This window comes from Carcharhinus amblyrhynchos, chromosome 30, assembly GCF_965287045.1.
Source record: "Carcharhinus amblyrhynchos chromosome 30, sCarAmb.v2.hapA, whole genome shotgun sequence".
In the NCBI taxonomy this organism is placed as follows: domain Eukaryota; kingdom Metazoa; phylum Chordata; class Chondrichthyes; order Carcharhiniformes; family Carcharhinidae; genus Carcharhinus; species Carcharhinus amblyrhynchos.
In genome coordinates this window covers 7,201,280-7,222,744 of record NC_137353.1, presented here as the reverse complement: position 1 = coordinate 7,222,744, position 21,465 = coordinate 7,201,280, and the positions used below count along the sequence as shown (strand labels likewise).

General features: G+C 42.0%; 1 protein-coding gene across 2 annotated transcripts in view; it reads left to right on the top strand.

Moving 5' to 3' along the window:
- Window positions 1-20,990, top strand: part of spsb1 (splA/ryanodine receptor domain and SOCS box containing 1) — an 82,353-nt gene extending 61,363 nt beyond the window's left edge. For both annotated transcript variants that reach the window (XM_080215103.1, XM_080215104.1), the window contains exon 4: window positions 20,795-20,990. In XM_080215103.1, the coding sequence (XP_080071229.1) occupies window positions 20,795-20,922 (128 nt within the window). In that variant the 3' untranslated portion in view covers window positions 20,923-20,990. The remainder of the gene's footprint in view (window positions 1-20,794) is intronic.
- The last annotated feature ends 475 nt before the right edge of the window (window positions 20,991-21,465 follow it).

The window sequence follows — 21,465 nt, the reverse complement described above, 5'->3', positions numbered from 1 at the left end:
CCAGTGCACCTAATCCCCACGTCTTTTGGACTGTGGGTGGAAACCAGAGCACTTGGGGGGACCCAGGCAGACACTAGGAGAAGGTGCAGACTCGACACAGTCACCCAAGCTGGGAATCGAACCCGAGTCCCTGGCACTGAGGCAGCAGTGCTAACCACTGTGCCACCATATCTGTCTTTTACCATTAGAAATTCAAGCAAAGTGCCCATATCTGCAGAGTTGTGAATATAATATTCCTTGTTCCATCTTTTATAAATAGTAATAGCTGGAAACTTTTTTCCTCCGGGTTTCCCAGTAATTGCAGTGTGTTTATTTTTTTAATTGTATTTTAGGAGTGCACTTGCTGAGTTGAAATTGGGAGCTCAGAACTAGGGAGTCTGAGGATTAAGGGGCTGAGGTGAGAAGAAATATTTTTACCAAAGTGGTGAATGTGTGGAATGCTCTACCACAGTAGTTGAGGCCAAAGCATTGATTACATGAATCATAGAATAGTGCAGAGGGAGATCATTCAGTTCATTTGAACCTAATACTGACTGCAGTCCTATCCTAACCCCCCAAGTATTACCCTACTCATTCTCCTGACATTTGAGGGCGATTTGACATGGCCAATCCACCTAACCTGCACGTTTTTGGAGTGTGGGAGGAAACCCATCCAAACACGAGGAGAATGTGCAAACTCTAGACAGTCATCCAAGGCTGGAATCAAAACCCAGGTCCCTGGTGCTGAGGCAGCAGTGCTGACCACTATGCTATCATGCTGCCCAGATATAGCTCTTGGGGCTAAAGGAATATGAAGGGGGCAAGGTGTGAAGGGATAGGGAATTTGATCAACCATTATCAAAATGAATGGCAGAGCAGGCTTGAAGGGCTGAATGGCCTCTTCTGCTTTTAGTCTCTATGAAATTGTGTTTATGTTGCCTTTTCCCATCATTGATGCAAAGACCAGATCCCTTGCTCCTTTTGGGAATAGGTAGCTTGTTGGTTTATTTGCTTCAGAAATATGACTTTCGGCATTCAAATGTACCTAGTTTAACTTTTATTATGAACTGTAATTAACTGCTACCCCCTTCTCCAGGATTTTGTATCTGTTGCCTTTCTCTACTAGGACTTGTATGCATTGCGTACATGTTACTTGGACAGGAGCTTTGCTTGACAGGTGGAGCACCCAGGCTTGCGTTCGCTATCTGTAGGCAGACAGGAGGCAATTCTTAATGTGTGGAACCAGCAGCTGTTCTATGCAAATCTGAAACAATGGCCCATTTATTAACTGTCTGGCCATTCCGGAAGACAACAAGCACTTCAATGACAAACTCTTTGATCTCTGCAATTCTTTGAAGGGAGACTTTTCAAGAATTGAGTCCAGACACCACGTCAACTGAGGAAGAGGAGAGTCCGGGAGGGATGAATAGTCTTTGCCATCTAAAGCAGGGCAGCTAGCAGAAGGAACTGTTTATTCTTGTGGCAGAATAACCCGTCTGCATATGTTGTTCATCTTGGTGTCAGCTGTGCCTCTGGAGCAGAACTTAAACCACGAGACAAAAGTGCTACCCACTGAGATTTGAGCATAAAATCTGAAGCTGACTAAGTTGTTAAACTGGGGCTTCAGGCATGAAAGATCTTGTGGCATGGTTCTGAAGAAGAGCAGGGGAATTATTCCCAGTGTTGTGGCCAAAACTAATTCCTTAGTCAACATCACAATGATTGTCTAGTCATTATGACTTTGTATGGAAATTGGCAGCTGTGTTTCTGATAGTAATATTTCAAGAAGTGATTAAGTTAATTAATAGCTCTGGTCAGGACAGATTTTAAAAGGGGCAAACTCTTTGCGCAGAGGCTGGTGCACCTATGGAACATCCTGCCAGAGAAGATGGTTGAGGCAGGTGAAACAGCAACTTTTTAAAAAGCATTTGGATAAGTACATGGATGGAAAGGATTAGAGAGATGTGATTTTTAATTTGATTTATTATGGTCACATGTATTAACATGGCATGCAAGAAACAATTGTCACTATACAGGCCAAGCATACTGTTCAGAGAAGGAAATGAGAGAGTGCCAAATGTAGTGTTACAGTCATAGCTAGGATGTAGTGAAGGATCAACTTGAGGTAGGTCCATTCAAGAGATTGGCAATAGCAGGGAAGAAGCTGTTCTCGAGTCAGTTGGTATGTGACTCAGACTTTCGCATCTTTTTCCCAATGGAAGAAGGTGCAAGAGTATGTCTGGGTGCGTAGGCTCCTTGATTATGCTGGCCGCTTTTCCGAAGCAGTGGGAAGTGTAGACAGCCAATGGATGGGAGGCTGGTTTGCGTGATGGATTGGGCTACGTTATGGGCCAAATGTGGGCAATTGGGACTAGCTGGGAAGGCACTGGTTGGTATGGACTTTGGACTGAAGAGCATTTCCATTGGTGTTTGACTCTATGAAAGGCAAGTTTTTTTTTTGTAGCAGTGCACAAACTGAATTGTACCAGTTAATTTCTATCAAATGCTTTAAAGTGTGCATCTTTGCTGACAGTACTAACATAACCTGGTTTGTTGGCTCTGGAAAGATTGGAGGCTTGAGAGACTGATCCAATCCGCATCGCAGAGTAGTTCCCTGTACAGTTGCCAGTAACACACTTCCAAGAGCTGACTGCTGTTTTTAAACCGATAAGCCAACCATGCCACTTCAGGCAGTGATTGATGCTGTTGAACCCAGGCAGATACCCAATGCAAATTGAAATTTGTTTCTGATCGACTTTTCTGCATTTTATCTGGAGGTTAGAGAGAATTGGCCTTTAATCACCTGCAAAACTGACTTGGACAGCAATTAGAAGCATTGATCCACAATATTGGCCTGCAAGTAATTAACCAAATAAGCTATTTGGCTATACAGAAAGGTAATCTCGTCAGCAGTGTTTTGCAACTTCTCGTTCACTTGTTGCAGTAACTGCATCCTGACTATCCAGCTAGAATCATTGGGCATTATCTACCTTTTTTACATTTTGACATCGAGTTTTATGTCGTTTCCAACTGACCTTTTTTATTTAGATTTCTTTGAAGAGGTACTTAGATTATTATTATTATTATTATTATTATTATTATTATTATTATTATTATTATTATTATTATTATTATTATTTTATTGTTATATTTACATTATTATTATATATTTTTTTCACTTACTACCAACCTGGCCAAGGTTGTGGATTCCCTGATAAAACATCACCACCTCTTTTTTAGATTGTGTTTTAAGATTTAGAATCCTTCCCTTGAAGTCCTTGTTATATCGAAATAATAACTGTTAGGTACTCTGAGCCTGCACCAATGACAATTGCACCCTGGCCCTATTCCCATAACCCCACATTTGCCCTGTTAGTCCCCTCTGACATTTAAAGGGCAATTTAGCATGGCTAATCAACCTGAACTGCATATCTTTTGGAATGTTTGGGGGGGGGGAAAAACCAGAGCTCCAAGAAGAAACCCATGCAAACTCCACGCAGTCACCTGAGGCAGGAATTGAATCCAGGTCCCTGACACTGGCAGCAGTGCTAGCCATTGTACCAATGTGCTGCCCACTATTCTGGGCTGTTTGCTTAATGCTTTAGTGATCTAGGTATACTTAATAAGTACTTCTCCTAGAATGTTAAGTGGCTGGGATAAAGTCCATGGATGCAAGTCCTGCTCCCTTGGGAACTTTAAAATTTTTTTGAACATGGATGTCCATTAGGGTCCAGTGTGCCTTGCACCAGTGCAGCCCACATAATGGAGATACTCCACAGTGCATTTGGAGTTCTGGGATCTTGATCCAGTTAAGATGAAGGCATTGTGGCATGAAAGTTGATGGAATTTGGGTAGGGGTGGTGTTCCCACATACCTATCCTGCTTGGCCAGAGTGCAGCATGTAGACAGCAGCAGTCAGAGCAACCATAATGCAATGGAGAGAGTTAAGATTTTCATCTTCTCCAGAATGGTGAAGCTACAAAAACCAGGCTGAGGTAAAAGGTGAGCATTCTATCACTCCTCCTGCTATTGTGCCTTGTTGGTAGTGTTGTATTTTATCATAATTCTAAAACCATGCAAGAATTACATTGACTGGCTGCACGTCTTGGGAAGAGAACAAAGATTTTGCCAATTTAAATAGGCAGTTTATTTGGTTCAATGTTTTGAGATAAAAGATCACTGTGCAAACTACAACTGCTGATTTTTATCCAGGATCTAGCAAGCTAGTTTTAAGAAGCTTGTGCCGTCTTAGCCTTCATGTGGTACATGACTTCTTGCGATTTGAAAGCAAAATGATGCACTTGACTCCCTGAAATGTTCTGATCCCTTACAAAATGCCAGCAAGCAGTGGGGCGGCTGCTGCTGCTGCCTTTATAATTTTTAAAACTTGAAAATAGAATTCTCGGCACAGCCCACTATACTTTAGCAAGTGCAGTTAGCTGAGTTGTAAGTTGAGATGGGAGGGTTGCCTCCTGTTGCTGGCCTTGACTTGGCTAGTCAGGAAATACAGTAAGAAGTCTCAACACCAGGTTAAAGTCCAACAGGTTTATTTGGTAGCGAAACACCACTAGCTTTCGATGCTCCTTTATCAGGTGAATCACTTTGCCACTTGCCTGACAAAGGAGCAGCGCTCAAGCTAGTGGCATTTGCTACCAAAAAAAAAATCTGGACTTTAACCTGGCGTTGAGAGATTTTTTTACTGTGTTTACCCCAGTCCAACACCGGCGTCTTTACATGACTAGTCAGGAAAGAGGCAGTGTTTTCATCTTTGATGTAACCTCGGGTGATCCTGAAAGAGACCTAGCAGTAGGTCTCCGCTGCTTCCTGTCGACTGGCTACTGACTCATGATATTTTGGGACGGGGTTCCGGATTGCCGCTGGAGGGAGGGGAAATTGCTTCAGAAAACTACATCTGGACTGAGTGCTGTTGATGCCTGGTTTGTGGCACTGCTGCAGTGTAGCTTTTAATTAACTGCTCACTGTGCTGCTATTTAATGAATGATGCACATGTCATCAACCATCCCAGTTTTGGAATGTAACTTCAGGTGAATATAGTTAGACGCTGCTCGGACTATGCTTAATGATTCGCTCTAAAGAATTGGATGAATGGCTTGTAGGGTACAAATTTGGTGATAACTTGTGTCTCAGGACTGAGCTGTAGGATAAAAGAAAAGGTTGCATGAGGAGAGAGAGGGAGACTTGCAGTTGTCGCGGATCACTGGATATCTCCAATGGCGTGTAGTCACTGTTGTAATATATGAAACGTAGGGCCAATTTCCAAACTCCCACAAACAGTAGTGAGATTGACTTGAGAAAGGCAGCCTGTTGAGCAATGGGGTCTTTTCATCAACCAACGTGCTGACAGCCTTTACCTCTGTGCTTGGACCCAGAAGAACCCCATGACTCTTGAGCTGGGAGTATTATCCACTGAGTCAGAGTTGACACTCCTTGAGGGCCAAGTGGGATAATCAAGGTAATTTTTTTGCTGGTGTTTCCTTCAAGGACTTTTGCCCCCACGAGAGGATAAAAGTCCACATGTAGAATGAGGATTGGTGGTAGTTGTAAATTCCAGTTCCTGAATTTAAGGTGCTAATTTTTCCAACTTCACATACAAATAAATCCTAATTAAATGCAGGCAGAACTTCAATTCCATACTTGTACTTACTAGAGGGGAAGATTTAACAAGGACCTGAGAGGCAACTTCTGTGTGTGTGTGTGTATATATAGAGTAAAGCTGCCAGAGTTTGGTTGAAGCAGGTTCAATTGTAACATTTTAAACGTTTGAATAAGTGCATGGATGGACAAGGATTAGAGGGATATGGGCCAAATGTAGGCAATAGGGACTGTCTGGGAGGACAGCATGGGCCAATTGGGCCTTGAGGGCTTGCTTGTGCTGGACTACTCTGACACGTTGCTTTTGTTATGCTTGCTTTTGGGAGGGTATAGACACTGCTGCTACTGTCCTATGTTTAAAAATAAGTCCCAAAAGCAGGGTGGCTTGGCTGTTTTTTTTTAAATATCAATTTTGGTTGTCCTGCACTTTTTGAGTTGATGAAGGAAAGCCTGCCCACCATCTACAAGGCAAAAGTCAGGAGTGTGATGGAATACTCCCCACTTGCCTGGATGGGTGCAGCTCCAACAATACAAGAAGCTTGACACCCCATCCAGGACAAAGCCGTCTGCTTGATTGGCACCACAACTACAAACATTCAATCCCTCCATCACTGACACTCCTAGCAGCAGTGTGTGCTATCTACAAGATGCACTACAGCAATTCACCAAAGATCCTTGGACAGCACCTTCTAAACCCACAACTACTTCCATCTAGAAGGACAAAGGCAGCAGATAAATGGGAACACCCACCTGCAAGTTCCCCTCCCAAGTCACTCATTGTCCTGACTTGGAAACATATTGCTGTTCGTTTTGCAGTCACTGGGTCAAAATCCTGGAATTCCCTCCTTAACTGCAATATGGTTCAACCCACAGAACATGGAATGCAGTGAAATGAAGACAGCTCATCATCACCTCAAGGGCAACTAGGGATGGGTGATAAATGCTGGCTGGCCACCAGCAACACCCACATCCCATGAATGAATAAGAAATCTTCTCAGGTGATGGCTAAAGTTATTAGTAACTTGTAAAGTTCGCAACAATTATGACAATAGAACGATGGGACTCTTATTTGAAAAAAAGACAAGATATTTTGGGGGGTGGGGGGGTTGTAAAAGTTGGGTTAAAGACAGTGACCAATGTTTTAGTCAACAATCCTAATAATTGTGGCCTGAGGTCAAATTTTTTGTCAGCTCCTGTGAAATTCTGTTTAAAGGCATTGTGTAAGTAATAGTGGTGGTTGTGTTGGAATGTTGGTCTTTCCCAATTCAGGTGTTTGCATCATGACCTGCGTATTCTTTCATTCCATTCAGAAGTAGTGTGATTTTTTTTTTTCCCCCCCCTTGTAATTCAATAGCTGAATGTTCTGTGCACCAACTTGACCTGGAATGTGTATCTTGGTCCTTTTTTGGATATCCTGTCTTAAGTGCCTGTGCCAAACGAATTCATTTTGGAATGGTTTGGACTATTTACAAAGTGGATTTTTTGTTCTGAATTCTCAAGTCAGTGTTCTCATTAATACTGATGTGCTCCTTTTCTCAATAAAGCTAGAGCCAGCTGCCACCTGTCCTTCGAGAAATTTTATTGGTATCACAAGTAGGCTTACATTAACACTGCAGTGAAGTTACTGTGAAAATCCCCTAGTTGCCACACTCCGGCACCTGTTCGGGTACACTGAGGGAGAATTTAGCATGATCAATGCACTTCCTTTGGATTGTGGGAGGAAACCGGAGCACCCAGAGGAAACCCGCGCAGGCACAGGGAGAACATGCAGACTCCGCACTGACAGTGAGCCAACCCAGGCCTATGGTGCTGAGGCAGCAGTGCTAATCACCCAAATTCAGTACAGACTAGCTGTATGATTTTCAGCAGGACCCATCTTCTCTGTAATCATCCATGGAGGAAACTGGGTGCAATAGTTCTGTAATAATGCAGGAAATCCTTGGTTGAGGAAGTAGGATTTGATTGTCATGTGTATTGGGATACAGTGAAAAGTATTGTTTCTTGCGCACTATACAGACAAAACATACCATTTAGAGTACATGGGGAAAAGAATAGGATGCTGGAAATAGTGTTACAGTCATAGGGTATAGAGAAAGATCAACTTATACATCCATTCAAAAGTCTGGCAGCAAGGAAGAAGCTGTTCTTGAGTCAGTTGGTACATATTCTCAGCAAATTTCCTTTTTTCTGATGGAAGAAGGTGCAAGAGAGTATGTTTGGAGTGTGTGAGGTCCTTTTTTTTTGATGCTGGCTGCTTTCCCAAGGCAGCGAAAAGGTGTAGATAGAATCAATGATGGGAAGCTGGCTTTAAGGGTGCCTTGAAAGGCAAGGTTTTAGGGTTAGGGCTACTTTTATATATTTACCATAGAAAGCATCCTTGTAGCATCACAGCTTGGTATGGCTCCTGCTCTGCCCAAGACCACAAACTACAAAAGGTCGTGAATGTAGCCCAGTTCATGACGCAAACCAGCCTCCCATCCTTTGACTCTGTCTACACTTCCTGCTGCTTCGGCAAAGCAGACAGTATAATTAAGGAACCCTTCGCAACCCAGACATTCTCTCACTTCTACCTTCTTCCACTGGGGGGAAAAAGATAGTATGAGGTCATGTATCAACTGACTCAAGAACAGCTTCTTCCCTGACGCCATCAGACTTTTTTGAATGTTCTTACCTTGCATTAAGTTGATCTTTCTCTACACCCTAGCTATGACTGTAACATTGCATTCTGCTCTCCTTTCCTTCTCTGTATCCTTTGTATAATGTGCCAAAAAAAAACTTTCACTGTATCCCAATGCATGTGACAAATCAAGTCAAAGGATGGAATTTGAGTGTTGGGTTGAAATAAAACTGAGGAAAGGGAATTGCATTAAGTTTGCTGTGACTGTGGAGTTTTTGAATTGGCAAGCAGCTAGTCAAAACATGACAGAACTATCGTATCCAGATTTCTCCATGGATGCTTACAGAGAAGATGGGTTCTGCTGAAAATCACACAGCAAGTCTGTACTGAATTTGGGTGGCAGTGGTTAGCACTGCTGCCTCAGTACCACAGACCTGGGTTGGCTCACTGTGCAGACTCCGCGTGTTCTCCTGCAGTTCCCAAATCGCAGGCTGTTTAGTCTGAAGGTAGAATGCAATTGCAGTCAGAAATTTGTAATCACGTCACCTATTGTTTAAAAACGGAGCCTGACTGTACCAGAATCCTTTCCAGACTCCAGACAACTACAGAGCAGCTTTTAATTTAATTCTGGTTTTGTCTCCCTGCTTTTCTTTAATTGTAAAAAAAAATACAGAAACCAGTGTCAGCAATAATGAAGATTATATGGCAGGAGAGGGAAGCTTGATGCTAATTCTTGCGTGACGAGGGTGGGGGGGAATAGAAAGAGGGAAATGATGTAATTCTGTCAAGATCTTTTAAAGCCCTGTATCATTAGTTGCAATGTCAAACCACCACATACAATTGTTTTTGAGGCATTGCATCTATTTACAGTCAAGTATTCTTCTGAAAAATGAGGACCAGCCCACTGTCTAGACTTCTTGTGAACTAACTCCTAACTTCCTGGCATGGTGTCCGAACATTTCTTGGTATAGCATTTGTGGGTGGTTTATTCATGAGAGACTCAAAGTCTGCTAATTCGAAGCTTGTGAATTAAGGTTTTTTTTAGTGCGGCCATCCTAGTGCGTAGGTGGTTTCGAATTTTTTTTAAAGCGGAATTTAAAAACCGCCCCCTGCGTGACCTGTGAATTTGTTAAACCAAATGCAAGTTTGTCAAGGAAGCACTATATGGGTGGCACAGTGGTTAGCACTGCTGTGTCAGTGCCAGGGAGCTGGGTTCAATTCCCAGTTTGGGTCACTCCTGTGCAGAGTTTGTACATTATCCCCATATCTGTGTGAATTTCCTCTGGGTGCTCTGGTTTCCTTCCACAGTTCGAAGTGCTGGTTTACTGTATTGGCCATGCTAAATTCTCCCTCCATGTACCCAAGCAGATGCCAGAGTGTGGTGACTAGGGGACTTTCACTAACTTCACTGCAGTGTTAATGTAAGCATACTTATGACACAAACGTTAAAAAACTTTGATTGGTGTCCAGCTCAACTGTTGGTTAATGGTACCAGTTTCCAGGGAGGGGGAGAAAAGCCAGACTTGTTGCTGATTTGTTGAACTGTCTAACTCTGATCCAATTTGTCTGGTACACCTGGTTAGCAATGGGTGTGGATTGCTATGCTGGTAGATGTCAGTCTACATGTAATAAAGAGGCTCACTTGTGTGTTGTTTGGGCTAATAATGCTTTGGTGATGTCAGTTTCTGCTGTGAAGGTCACAGTTAACTGTTTTTAATTAGCTTTGCTTTGCATTACTTTGCAAGTCAGTCCATTTCTGAAATGCTTAAAGTTTATTAGTGTCACAAGTAGGCTTGCATTAACACTGCAGTGAAGTTGCTGCGAAAAATCCTCTAGTCACCACACTCCAGCACCTGTTCAGATGCACTGAAGGAGAATTTAGCTTGGCCAATGCACCTAACCAGCACATCTTTCAGACCGGAAAGAAACCGGAACACCTGGAGTAAACCACGCAGAGACACAGAACGTGCAAATTTCTCAGTCACCCAAGCTGGGACTTGAACCCAGGGCCCTGGTGCTGAGGCAGCAGTGGTAACCATTGTGCCATCATGCTGAAATGATCTGTACAAGGGTGATTGGATGGCTGGCAAATTTTGGTTTTGTAATGTTCTACAAGTGATGGTTGAAAAATTGGACTGGATGTAATTGTGAATTTGTGCAACTTATTCTGGCAGGAAGGTTGAGGAACAGTTCATCTCTCTTGGAGATGCATTGACTCCAACTTTCCATTTCACATTGTGCTATTGTGCACAGCCAGTTGGTTGTCCAGGGAAATTTGTTTGTATGCGCAATGGATTACATGTTTACGGCCATAAAAAGATGGTGCAAACAAGCTGTCAAAATACCCTGGTGTGAGAAACAATGTTGAAAATGAATTGAGTCAATGACTTGAACTGTTCCCCAAAGAGAATGTGACCCCAATGTTTCACCTTCAGCAAACGCATATAAATGAAATGTTGGTCTCATTCGTGCCAGCAGTCTTAACATTTGTACACTTAAAAAAAGCAATGGAATTCTTCATTGTCCTAGGGGAGATCTTGTAAGCACGAATGGATTTATGTGCTAATCAGTTACATTTCCTTGTAAAATATGTTATTGTATTTGTGGGAATCAATCTACACAGTAATATTTGCAGCATTATACTATGAAGGAGCTCCTGGAAAATGCAGTTTGATACCATTCTGCATTTATTGGTGAATAAATCATTAACAGCCAGTGAAGGGACAACACAGTTTGTCCTTGCGAGCTGGCAATACTAAAATGAGAGAAACTTGCTAAGATGAGAGCTGGAAATATAAATGGAAGCTCAGTTGGGGTTTTGAGCTTAATTGGTATGTTTCACTCGCAATCTGAAAATATATGCCAGCTACGTGGAAACCTTGATTTACCCCTATTCTGTCAGCCACTCAGTGGCCAAGACCAACTTGCTGTCTGGTGGCAACACTGAAGGATTAATAATAGATGATGACAAATTGTGGCATTACAACTGCATTGTTCACGTACGACTGGTCCCACTTGGTGACATTGGCCTTGTGATGTGGGGTCTGGAGTGCAGTTTGATCACATCCTGCAGCTCAGTCACTGATCTGATGGTTAATAAACATACAGAACAAGTTAATGCCAACATGTTCCATAGCCTGCGTTGAGAGTAAAGTTAGCCATGCAAAGCAGCAGAAGTCTGACTTTTGTGGAGTTTTTCTGGTGGCTTTCTTACCAATAGTCATTGCATTGCAATTTAAAACAAAACACAAACTAATGGCCCACATTGGAAGCAAATTCAAGTTTTGTAACTTGAGAAGGTTATGCAGTATGAATAACTTGCGTCACTAGCCTGGGATTTGCATGCCTAGTGCTGTAGCATGACCAGCAAAACCATGTGCTTCCTAGCTGTGAAGTACGTACTATGAAGTTTTTAATTACAGCAAAACCAACCAAGTGTAACCAGATGTATTTTCCATGTTAGTTTCTTCACCCGTGATTTCAAAATTGGAATTAAAGTTCAGTTTGTATAAACAAATCACTTGAGAAACATTTCTCGTAACTAATCCGTTAGAATCCAAGCGTCACGGGATTTTGTTGCTTGCTCTCCCTACACCTCCATTAAATAACAAGTATATCTATTGATCAGGAGTACTCCCAGTATGAGTGCTGCTGGCTGAAGAGTGGCGACAGGGGTGTAGTAATTCATTTTGGTATCTCCTGGATTACATTGGGAATAATCTGCCACAGTTTCCATTCTGGGTCACCAGTCAGGGACTGCACTGAAATGCTGAGGGGCGGGGGGCAGGGGGTGAAGAGTAAACATTAGTCCATGTTTTGTCATGCTTTTTGTACAGTAAGCAGTCTCTCAACACCCAGGTTAAAGTCCAACAAGTTTATTTGGTAGCACGAGCTTTGTGTGCCTTCAGGTGAGTGAGGAGTTCAGCTCACAAACAGCATATATAGACACAGACTCAATTACAAGATAATGATTTGAAATGCGAGTCTTAACAAGTAATCAAGCCTTTATAGGTACAGACAGTGTGAGTGGAGAGAGGGCTAAGCACAGGTTAGAATTATTATCTCCAGCCAGGATGGATAGTAAGACTTTTGCAAGCCCAGGCAAGGCATAGGGGTTACAGGTAGTGTGACAAGACCCCAAGGTCTCAATTTGAGGCCGTCCTCATGTGCGGAGCTTGGCTATCAGTTTCTGGCTCAGCAATAAGTGTTCCGTATGGCCCTTGGTTCCACTAAGTACACGTCATTTTGCCTCAAGTCAGAAGGTGGTGGATTCAAGTTTGACTTGAGCACAAAAGCTTAAGCCCAGGCTGACTTACCAGTGCAGTGTTTAATGGTGCTGCAATACTGGGAGCATCTGCCAAATGTGGCATTAAACCAGACTCCATCTGTATACTCGTGTTATCCCTGCTGATATTTATCCCTCCAACATCAGGAAAAATGATGATTTTTCAAATTGCTGTTTATGGGAGCTTGCTGTGTACAAATTTATGTCACATTTTCAACATTGTAACCATGACTATACTAATTTTTTTGAAAATGCTTTGGGTTGTTGGTGGTGGTGGCGGTGGTTTTCTCTGAATACACATTCCACTGTTCTGTGAATCTGTTCTGGTTTCCCCGAGTTGCTGAACATTAAGCTACAATGCGTGCAAGTACAGGTCAAAAATGTAGGGAGACGCTATTTGAATTGCCTTTGGTTAGAAACTCCACCCAATCTAATTGGTAAATTCTTTCAGCCAAATTTTTCCAGTTGGGAGAACATTTGGAACAAAAGATAATTTGCCCTCAAACAACTTGTTTGATCTCTGAAGATCCCCTCTAACTTATGTAAAGCCAATACCTTGTGTTTGTCTTCTGCTTAGAAGCTAAAATGTTCAGTTGGCACCAATCTTATTTGAGCCATTAACGAACAATGTTAGACATTTGGTGTCAAATGCTGTCACGACATTCAGCCTATGTTTGGAACTACGAAGGACAAAGTTTTCTCCTTCCACCATCACCTCGACATGTTTTTGGAGGTACTCTACCATTGGCCACTAGTAGGATCTTGTCTCGCCACTCAGTTTTTTGGTTTCATCATCAGTGGGTCTGGAAAATTCCAGGCAAAGCTTTTTTTATTTCACAGTTTATTCTGTTCCTTTTTAGGATGGCACAGTGGTTATCACTGCTGTCTCTTGGCATCAAGGAACAAGGATTCAATTCTGGCCTTGGGTGACTGTGCAGACTTCATGCAGATGTTCTCCCCATGCCTGTGTGGGTTTCCTCCCGCAGTCCAAAGATGTGCAGATTGGGTTGATTGGCCAGGCTAAATTGCCCCCGGGTGACAGGGATGGGGCCTAGGTGGGATTGTTGGCACAGGCTTAATGGGCTGAATGGCCTCCTGCATTGTAGGGATTCTACGATTCAAAGTCCTAATGTTTTAGAGTGGATTTTCTGATGCTTTCCAACAGGGCCTGGAACCACACCTCCAAACCTGGTCCACATATGATTTGAAATGGTTTTGGGTGAGGCAGAATGAGCATGCCAAAAAGCTTGCTTTCTTTTAATGGAGTTTCTGAAGTTGGACTTGAATGTGTGACCTGATTCAGAGTAGGAATGAACCACAGTTCACCCCCAGAAGTTCCGCTTGGCCCTAAAATTAAGCCTCTGGGTTTCATAGTTGGATTGATCGAGTCCCAATACAGGTTGATCAGGAAAAGTTTACAAATCTTGTTGCTTCATACATATAGAACAATATCAAAATGTGAGAATGAAGATGGCACTGTGTAAATGTAAGAGGAAGTTGGCAGGCTACACAATGAAGCAATTGGCCAGAGGGATTTGTCTTGTGACAGTTCCTGTCTATAGTTGGGATGGCAGCTAATTGTCTGAAAATTAAAGAGTCTGTATTGTAACTTGTCTGCTTAAGTCTTGTAAAGGTTGGCTGACTGCCCTCAGTGATGCAAGGGAATCTTTTTTTTAAAAAATGCTTTGGTGTACCCAAAGCTTTGCGTTTATTTGGCTGACTGGTTAAACGGTTTGACATTGCCTGTTCTGGTCTATAGCTTTTACTTCAAGTTATTATGGGAGCATAATTTTGGGTGAACCCTAGTGATATTCTGTTGAAGGTTAGGCTGGACCGCACTGTCCTGGGCTTAGTTCTGATCCTGCTGTGAAGCATCAGAGTTGGATTAACCACCATCTCATTCCCATCACTCACAGTTCAACTGTGAAGAAACTGACACTAATATCCAGATCTGACTAAGAACCTATTACTAAAAGGATCAGTTCTGATATAAGGTCATCCAGACTACATGCTAGTTCCACTCTCCACAGATGTCAGACCTTTTGACATTTTCCAGCATTTTGTTTTGTTCCAATATAGAGTTTCAAAACAAGATGGCACTGGAGTGAGGTGACTTCTTGCAACCTATGCCCAGCCTACCTTCCAAATCTATCTTTTCCACTTGTTCTATGCTTCTAAACTTCATTCCAAATCTTAAACTCTCTAACAATGTTCTTTCTCTACACCCTAACTATGACTAACACTACATCCTGCACTCTCCCCTTTCCTTCTCTATGAACAGTAGCTTTGTCTGTATAGCGCTCAAGAAGCAATACTTCTCACTTTTTAATACACGTGGTGATAAATTAAATCAAGATGATGTGGTATTGGCCTTTGGACTGAATCGAGCTATTTTGAATTACTCCTGGTCACTTGGGTAGTATAGAACTGAATACTGTTGGAAAAGAACCATCCCATTGCAGTACAGAGTTTGTGCAGTTGGAGGTGGCTTCTCCTTAAGATACAGGCTGCTGCTGTTGTAAGTTTTAAATACCATCAGAACAGATGTCCCGGAGAGGCTGAATTAACACAACTTTTTGTTTTTTGTCAATGAGTTTGACTGTTGCACTTCTTGGGTTCAGGATCTGTCTAGAAAGGTCAGTCTGCTTTTCTTGGCAGCGTGCCCTGGATTCATCGGAACAATGACTGGACTTTAGCCGTCACTGAACAGTCAGTTTCTCCAGGAAGGCGTACAGTGGGGTCAGCTGCTATTCCAAATCTCTAAGTCAATCCTTTTTGAGGGCATCCATAGAATTTTTGCACCAGCTCACAATTTCAAAGATTTGTCCCCTACAAGTTCTTTAGGGTTAGTGATTCTTTTTGTATTTGACTTAAGAATTTTACAGAGCCTGTTCCATGAATATATTCTGTTCCATTTATTCCTCCCTGAAGCTTTGCAATTGTTCTGTTTGCCAGTTTTGTTTGGGTAGTTGGGCTGTTTACCTACAAAACATTTGCTTTGTATACTCAGTGTACAAATCAGTCATCCTGTCCCTGGGCGATAGAGCTATTTATCTATATAACCATTGCTTTGTACATGTAGTGTGTGATCAGTCATCCTGTCCCTGGCTGATGAACTAGGATATGATCAGATTTCCAGAGCTGATTATTAAGATTAGCGGCAATAGGCAGCTGGACACCAGCTGTTTGGTTCCTGACCCTAACTAAAAGCACTGGTTTCACATGTAAAAGTAAAATTTATTAACCACAAGTAAGACTGTCATTAACACTGCAATGAAGTTGCTGTGAAATTTCCCTAGTCGTCACACTTCAGAGCCTATTTGGGTCAATGCACCTAACCAGCATGACTTTTAGAATGTGGGAGGAAACCAGAGCACCTGGAGGTGCAGACTTGGGGAGAACGTGCAAACTCCACACAGTGACCCAAGCTGAGAATTGAACCCAGATCCCTGATGCTGTGAAGCAGCAGTGCTAACCACTGTGCTGCCCTGTAACTTGCTTCTGTGACAGGCTCTTTTGAACATAGTGGCTTTTAGAGGCATTTTGGGGAGGGAGGGGAACATGAGCAGATTGCAATGACGTATGTTAGTAACTGAAGTATGAACATACGTACAGGTGTGTTTGGGACCATTTCCTAGAACAATGTTTACACTGCCTCTTGTGAAGGTTTCCATGCTGCCACGGCACCAGGACTTGGGATGTAAGCCTAGACCCCTGGGTGTGAATTGTGGATTGGCATCTTGGCTTGAGATGGAAACTAGTCGGCTTATTTCCTAAGGGTGCTGGTAATATCAATTTTCCACTTCTCTGAATTCTATAGGTGGCTATCTGCACCTTTTTCGAGTTTTGATTTTAGAAATTGGCAAGGGTACACCTGTACTGGTCTCCCAGTTATCTTGGTAAGCTGTCTCCTATCAATAGGATGATTTACACCTAGTTCTGTCTAGATGCCTGCTAATCTTGTTACTGGGAAAATCAAATCTTGTGAATGCTGGTTACTGCTGTCTCTAGGCAGATTTCTACTTGTTGCTGGACATCCTATCATGCCTTGTTAAATTCTTACTAGGTGGATCCGTGACAGTATTATTGACAAGTTTGTGGATGACACCAAAGTAGATGGGAAGGCAGAGTCTACTGAGGGATGTAGACAGCTTAGATGAGTGGGTTAAAAAAAAAAGCAGATGGAATGAAATGTAGGTAAATGAGAAGTCATGCACTTTGATAGGAAGAAAAGGAGCTGAATATTAAATGGATAAAGACTACAGCTCAGGGATTTGGGGATTCTCATGTATAAATCACAAAGCTAGCATGTGAGTTCAGCACATAATTGGGAAGGTAATATTGGCTTTAATTTTAAAGGGAATGGAATATAAAATTGAGAAGTCCTGCTAAAACAAGGCATTAGTTACACCATGCCTGGAATACTGTGGGTAGTTTTGTGCCCCTTACCCAAGGAAAAATATACTGATATTAGAGGCTTGGCAGAGAAGGTTCATTTAGGTTGATCCTAGAAAGAGGGGGAATTTCTTGGAGAGGTTGAATAGATTGGGTCTGCACTCGTTGGAGTTTGGAAGAATGAGAGGCAGCCTTATTGAGACATTAGGATTGATAGTTTGCACAGAGGTTGTTTCCTGTTGAGAGAAGAGAAAATCTCCAAGTAAGGGTTATGTCGAGAGGGCATAATCTGAGTAAGAAGTTACCTGTTTTAAGACCAAGAAATTTCTTCTCTCAAAGGGCAGTGAAACTGCAATTCTTTACTGTAGAGACTGGGTCATTAAGTATGTTCAAGGCTGAGTGTGTTTTTATAAGGAGAAATCAAGGGTTCAAGGCAGGAAACTGGGGTTGAGGATTATATCAGGTGAATAATCTTGCTGAATAGCAGAGCAAACTCTATGGGTCAAATGGCCTACTTCTGCTCTTTTGTCTAGTCTAGTGGCCTTGGGTGCAAGTTGCGGCCATGTGCTGTCTCTGACTTGTCTCTGGTTATCTATTTATTCCTAATTCACCCATTCATTTAATGCCCTGATTCCAGACTCACCTTGAAGATTTAAGATTGCCATCTCCACTACAAGCATTTTTTTTTGAGATTATTGGTTTACAATAAAAATGGCCATCATTAATCTATTTGGCACGTAATTGGCCAAGTCATTTGGGCCACAAGGTCGGCTGATTTTTGGGGGGTGGGGTGTGAGCAGGCAGAAGAGAAGTCTATTTTTAGGTTGTTTTTCTTCAGCTTGGAGTGAGTGTCCTTTGGAACAATGGAAGGATCTTCACTGGCACAGATCACAACTGATTTCTGGAATGTTTGATTCTGATACTGACCAACCTATGACATGAAGGATGTTGAGAAAAGCAAAATTATCCACAGGTGTAAAGATTAACATTCAGTTTACTTTGATAATTAAACTGCACTGAAGCGGTTAATGGGACCTTTCCATGAAAAGTCTGAACTTTACTCCAATGGCTGCATTTAACTTGGATGGCATAGTCTGTAGCGCATTGTAGGTGCTACAGAATTAATCTGTTTCTGATCCTAGCCAGGCTGTCAAACTGCCAAGGGGGAATTAGACACTTGTTTCTGAAAGCAAGGAAAATTTGACTTGAGCAAGTGTAGCACTATATTATTCAACTCTCAATATAAATGATTGATTATACCAAGGGCTGAGAGGCTGTGGAACACATTACTAGCATTGGCAATGAAAGCAGAAAGACAAATGTTAACATACAAGGAGAGTTTCAGTCTGATGTTAGGTTATAATGAAATCTTGGTTCGTGTGTGTGTGTGTGTGGTGCTGTCTGCAAGTTTGCTTGTGCACACAGCTCTGTCCAACACTAGATTTAACCCCCTTAGCTGTGGGTTTTTCTCTTGCTTCCGTGTGGGCAGTGCTGTACTTGGTCCCACATTTAACCTTTTTGTACGGAAGACCCTTGTACGTGCTCCAAAGGAAAAGGGAATACAAGAGTGTGGGACCCAGGCAGACAATCCATGGGGAGGATAACCATCAATGAGTGGGTGAAACAAGCTATTTCTGTTGTGCTTTCTCTAACAGCTGAATAAAAAGATCCCTTTGGCTGAGGTCAGTTAACAAGGCTTGGTTTATTGACTGGGTAGATGGTCTTTTTAAAACAAAATGCCAGCAAGGTCAAGGATGATTACCTTTTGCTGTCTGTTAAGCTTATGTAGAGTGTTGCAATTGGATATTTATGGAACAAAAGCTACCCCCATCTAAGTGTTTTAAAAAAAAATGGAAATCCAACAGTTGAGCCGTCATGTGCAGCTTTTTCAGCCAGTATGTTATAACTTTTCCTATTTTACTTTGCTGTTCTGTGTGCCCACCTGCCTGAGGTGGAATTGCCAAAGTCTAGAAACTGAACCAGTGTTCAAGACCAGGGCTAGAATTCTCTGACCTTGCCCACCACTGGGATTCTCCAGCTCCATTGCAGCAAATGGAGATTTGGTCGAGCAGCAAGTTCACTGTTCTTGCTGGCGGCAGGGACTGGGTGTGCGAGACTGGAGAACTGCAGCCCTGGTGATGTGACCAGGTTACCACTGGGTAAGTGTCCTTGTTTACAACTGCACTCCGACAGGAAAACTCAAATAAATACCTTTACTCAGAAGTGGGAAAAGTTAGACCTGTAATAGATTTTAAACAAACTTATCCATTGTTTTTGATTCAATTTTGTAAAAAAAAAAGTGCAGTGTCATCAGATTACACTAAGTTATAATTTTGTGGTTATTACAATTCCATGGTCTGATTTTTTTTATGATGGCCTCCTTTTTTAAATCAGGCTTTGTTGTAATTAAGGAAGGAACTTTGCTTCAGTGTCCAAGTTGCTGGTGAAGTAATGGTATTTTTTAACTGAAACTGCTGCTGAGCTTGTGATGAATAACCTTTTGTGGGAATGGAGCCAGGTATGGTAAATAGTTAAAAGGGCAAGGACAAATACTTAGAATATTTACCTTTGCCAACTTGCCTATTTTAAGATTTGGGAACTTCTCTTTGGTTTTGTTACTATCTGTTGTTTTTCAATTCCTTCAATGAAGCCTTTTCAGTACTGAACATTCTCTCACAGCCAGCTGAAGGGACAGTTCCTCCCAATTGATTTGGAATGAAAACTATTTTTCATTGCTAAGTACTTTAATTCAATTTCTCTTGTGCAAAACTGATTTAATCATTTAGGACTTGCCCATAATCTGATAGTGTTACTTTTCCTGTAGTGTGACCATTCATGCAACCTCCTTTTTTTAAGGATGTTAAATGTCACAAACGTTCCACCCATTGCAAGATACAAGGTGGGAGCAGAAAGCAACATAATTGAATTTAAATTGAAACATATGTACAATCCCATAAACCAAGCTGTGTGTGCACACAAGTACCTACTATCAATGCAACTTAATGTCATTAACCTTTTGAAAAGTTACCCTAGTGTAGGGAACACCAGGTTATTTCACATGGAAATATTTTTGCATTTCCTAACTGGTGTTAACAGTTTTGGCACATGAATGGATAGTATATATGATTGTTATATGTCAAGAGTGGCAAGCAATGATTTGAGGGGAATAAGTGTGCAGTAGGAGATGTTTTTAATTTTGCATCTTTGAAATTGGTAATGTGTTTTGAAGTTGAAACACATTCTGAATAATTTACTTTTAGAATGGATATGCTAGACACTAAAGATACAAGTGTGGTCATGTACCAACCAAATCAGGGAACAACTTTTTCCCTGCTGCCATCAGACTTTTTGGATCATTTGGTATTGATTTATGTTGGGTAGAGGGAAAGGTGGAGCCAAGCGGCACAGCAAGGTGCTCCATGACAATTTTCAAGGCATTACCAAGCCTGCCATCGGGCATCTGGCTCGCTGCGGAGGCATCAAGCGTATCTCCTCTGGCTTGACCTACAAGGAGGCCCACGGGGGGGTTGAAGGTGTTTTTGGAGAATGTGATCAGGGACTCAGTGACCTACAGCCAAATACCAAGTGCAAAACAGTGACTGCAATGGATGTGGTGTATGTGCTAAAGTGCCAGGGGCGGACCCTGTATGGCTTTGGTAATTGAGGACAGTGTAAATGGGGAACAGAAACTTAAATTTATCTTTCCCTACACTCTAGCTACGAGTGTAACACTACTTCTGCACTCTCCTTTTGCTGCTATGTACTCTATGAACAGTATGCTTTGTCTGTATAGCATGCAAGAAACAATACTTTTCTTTGTACGCCAAGACAATAAATCTCACCAATATAATTTTACGTAACAAAAAAACCCTGTGTTCACACTTTTTCCCCCTCTTTTTTTTTAGCTGAACCACTGCCGCTGATGGATCTTTGTCGACGTTCAGTACGGGTCGCTCTAGGCAAGGATCGCTTAAATGAAATCCACTCGCTACCACTACCAGCCTCCCTGAAGAGTTACCTTCTGTACCAGTGACAGTTTAAAACAATGGACTCTTTTAAAAAGATATGTATGCAGGCAGTTACGATGCTTATCCTCCATCCATCCATCCATCCATTATGCGGTGGGCATTATTTTCAAACTCCTCCGACCATCATTCCCCCTCCACCCCACCTAAGCTCAACAAAATATTTTTGTTTAAACTTTTAAAAATACAATTATTTTGAGGGTCTAAGGAGGTTTTGCGTCTCGTGGGGGGAGGGCGTGTGAATATTTTTGGCGTATTGCCAATGCAAACCTTTCCATTAATCTTTTTCCGAAATCAAAATGCAGAACTAATTCTTCCAATTTGAGGATTTGCTTGTTGTTGATTTCAGAATCTGCTTTTCCTTTATTTTTAAATTTGGTGCAAAAATTCTTACATTTTCAAAAAAAAAAATTAGAAATCTATCCCTATTTTCTGCTGTCAGCAAATAGCGCTGAGCGTCCAGTATATTAGCTGCTATAGAATTCTTTAAGGATCAATCGTGACAGATGGTAATCGGGATGGGGCAGGGAGGGGAAGAAGGATTGATGAAA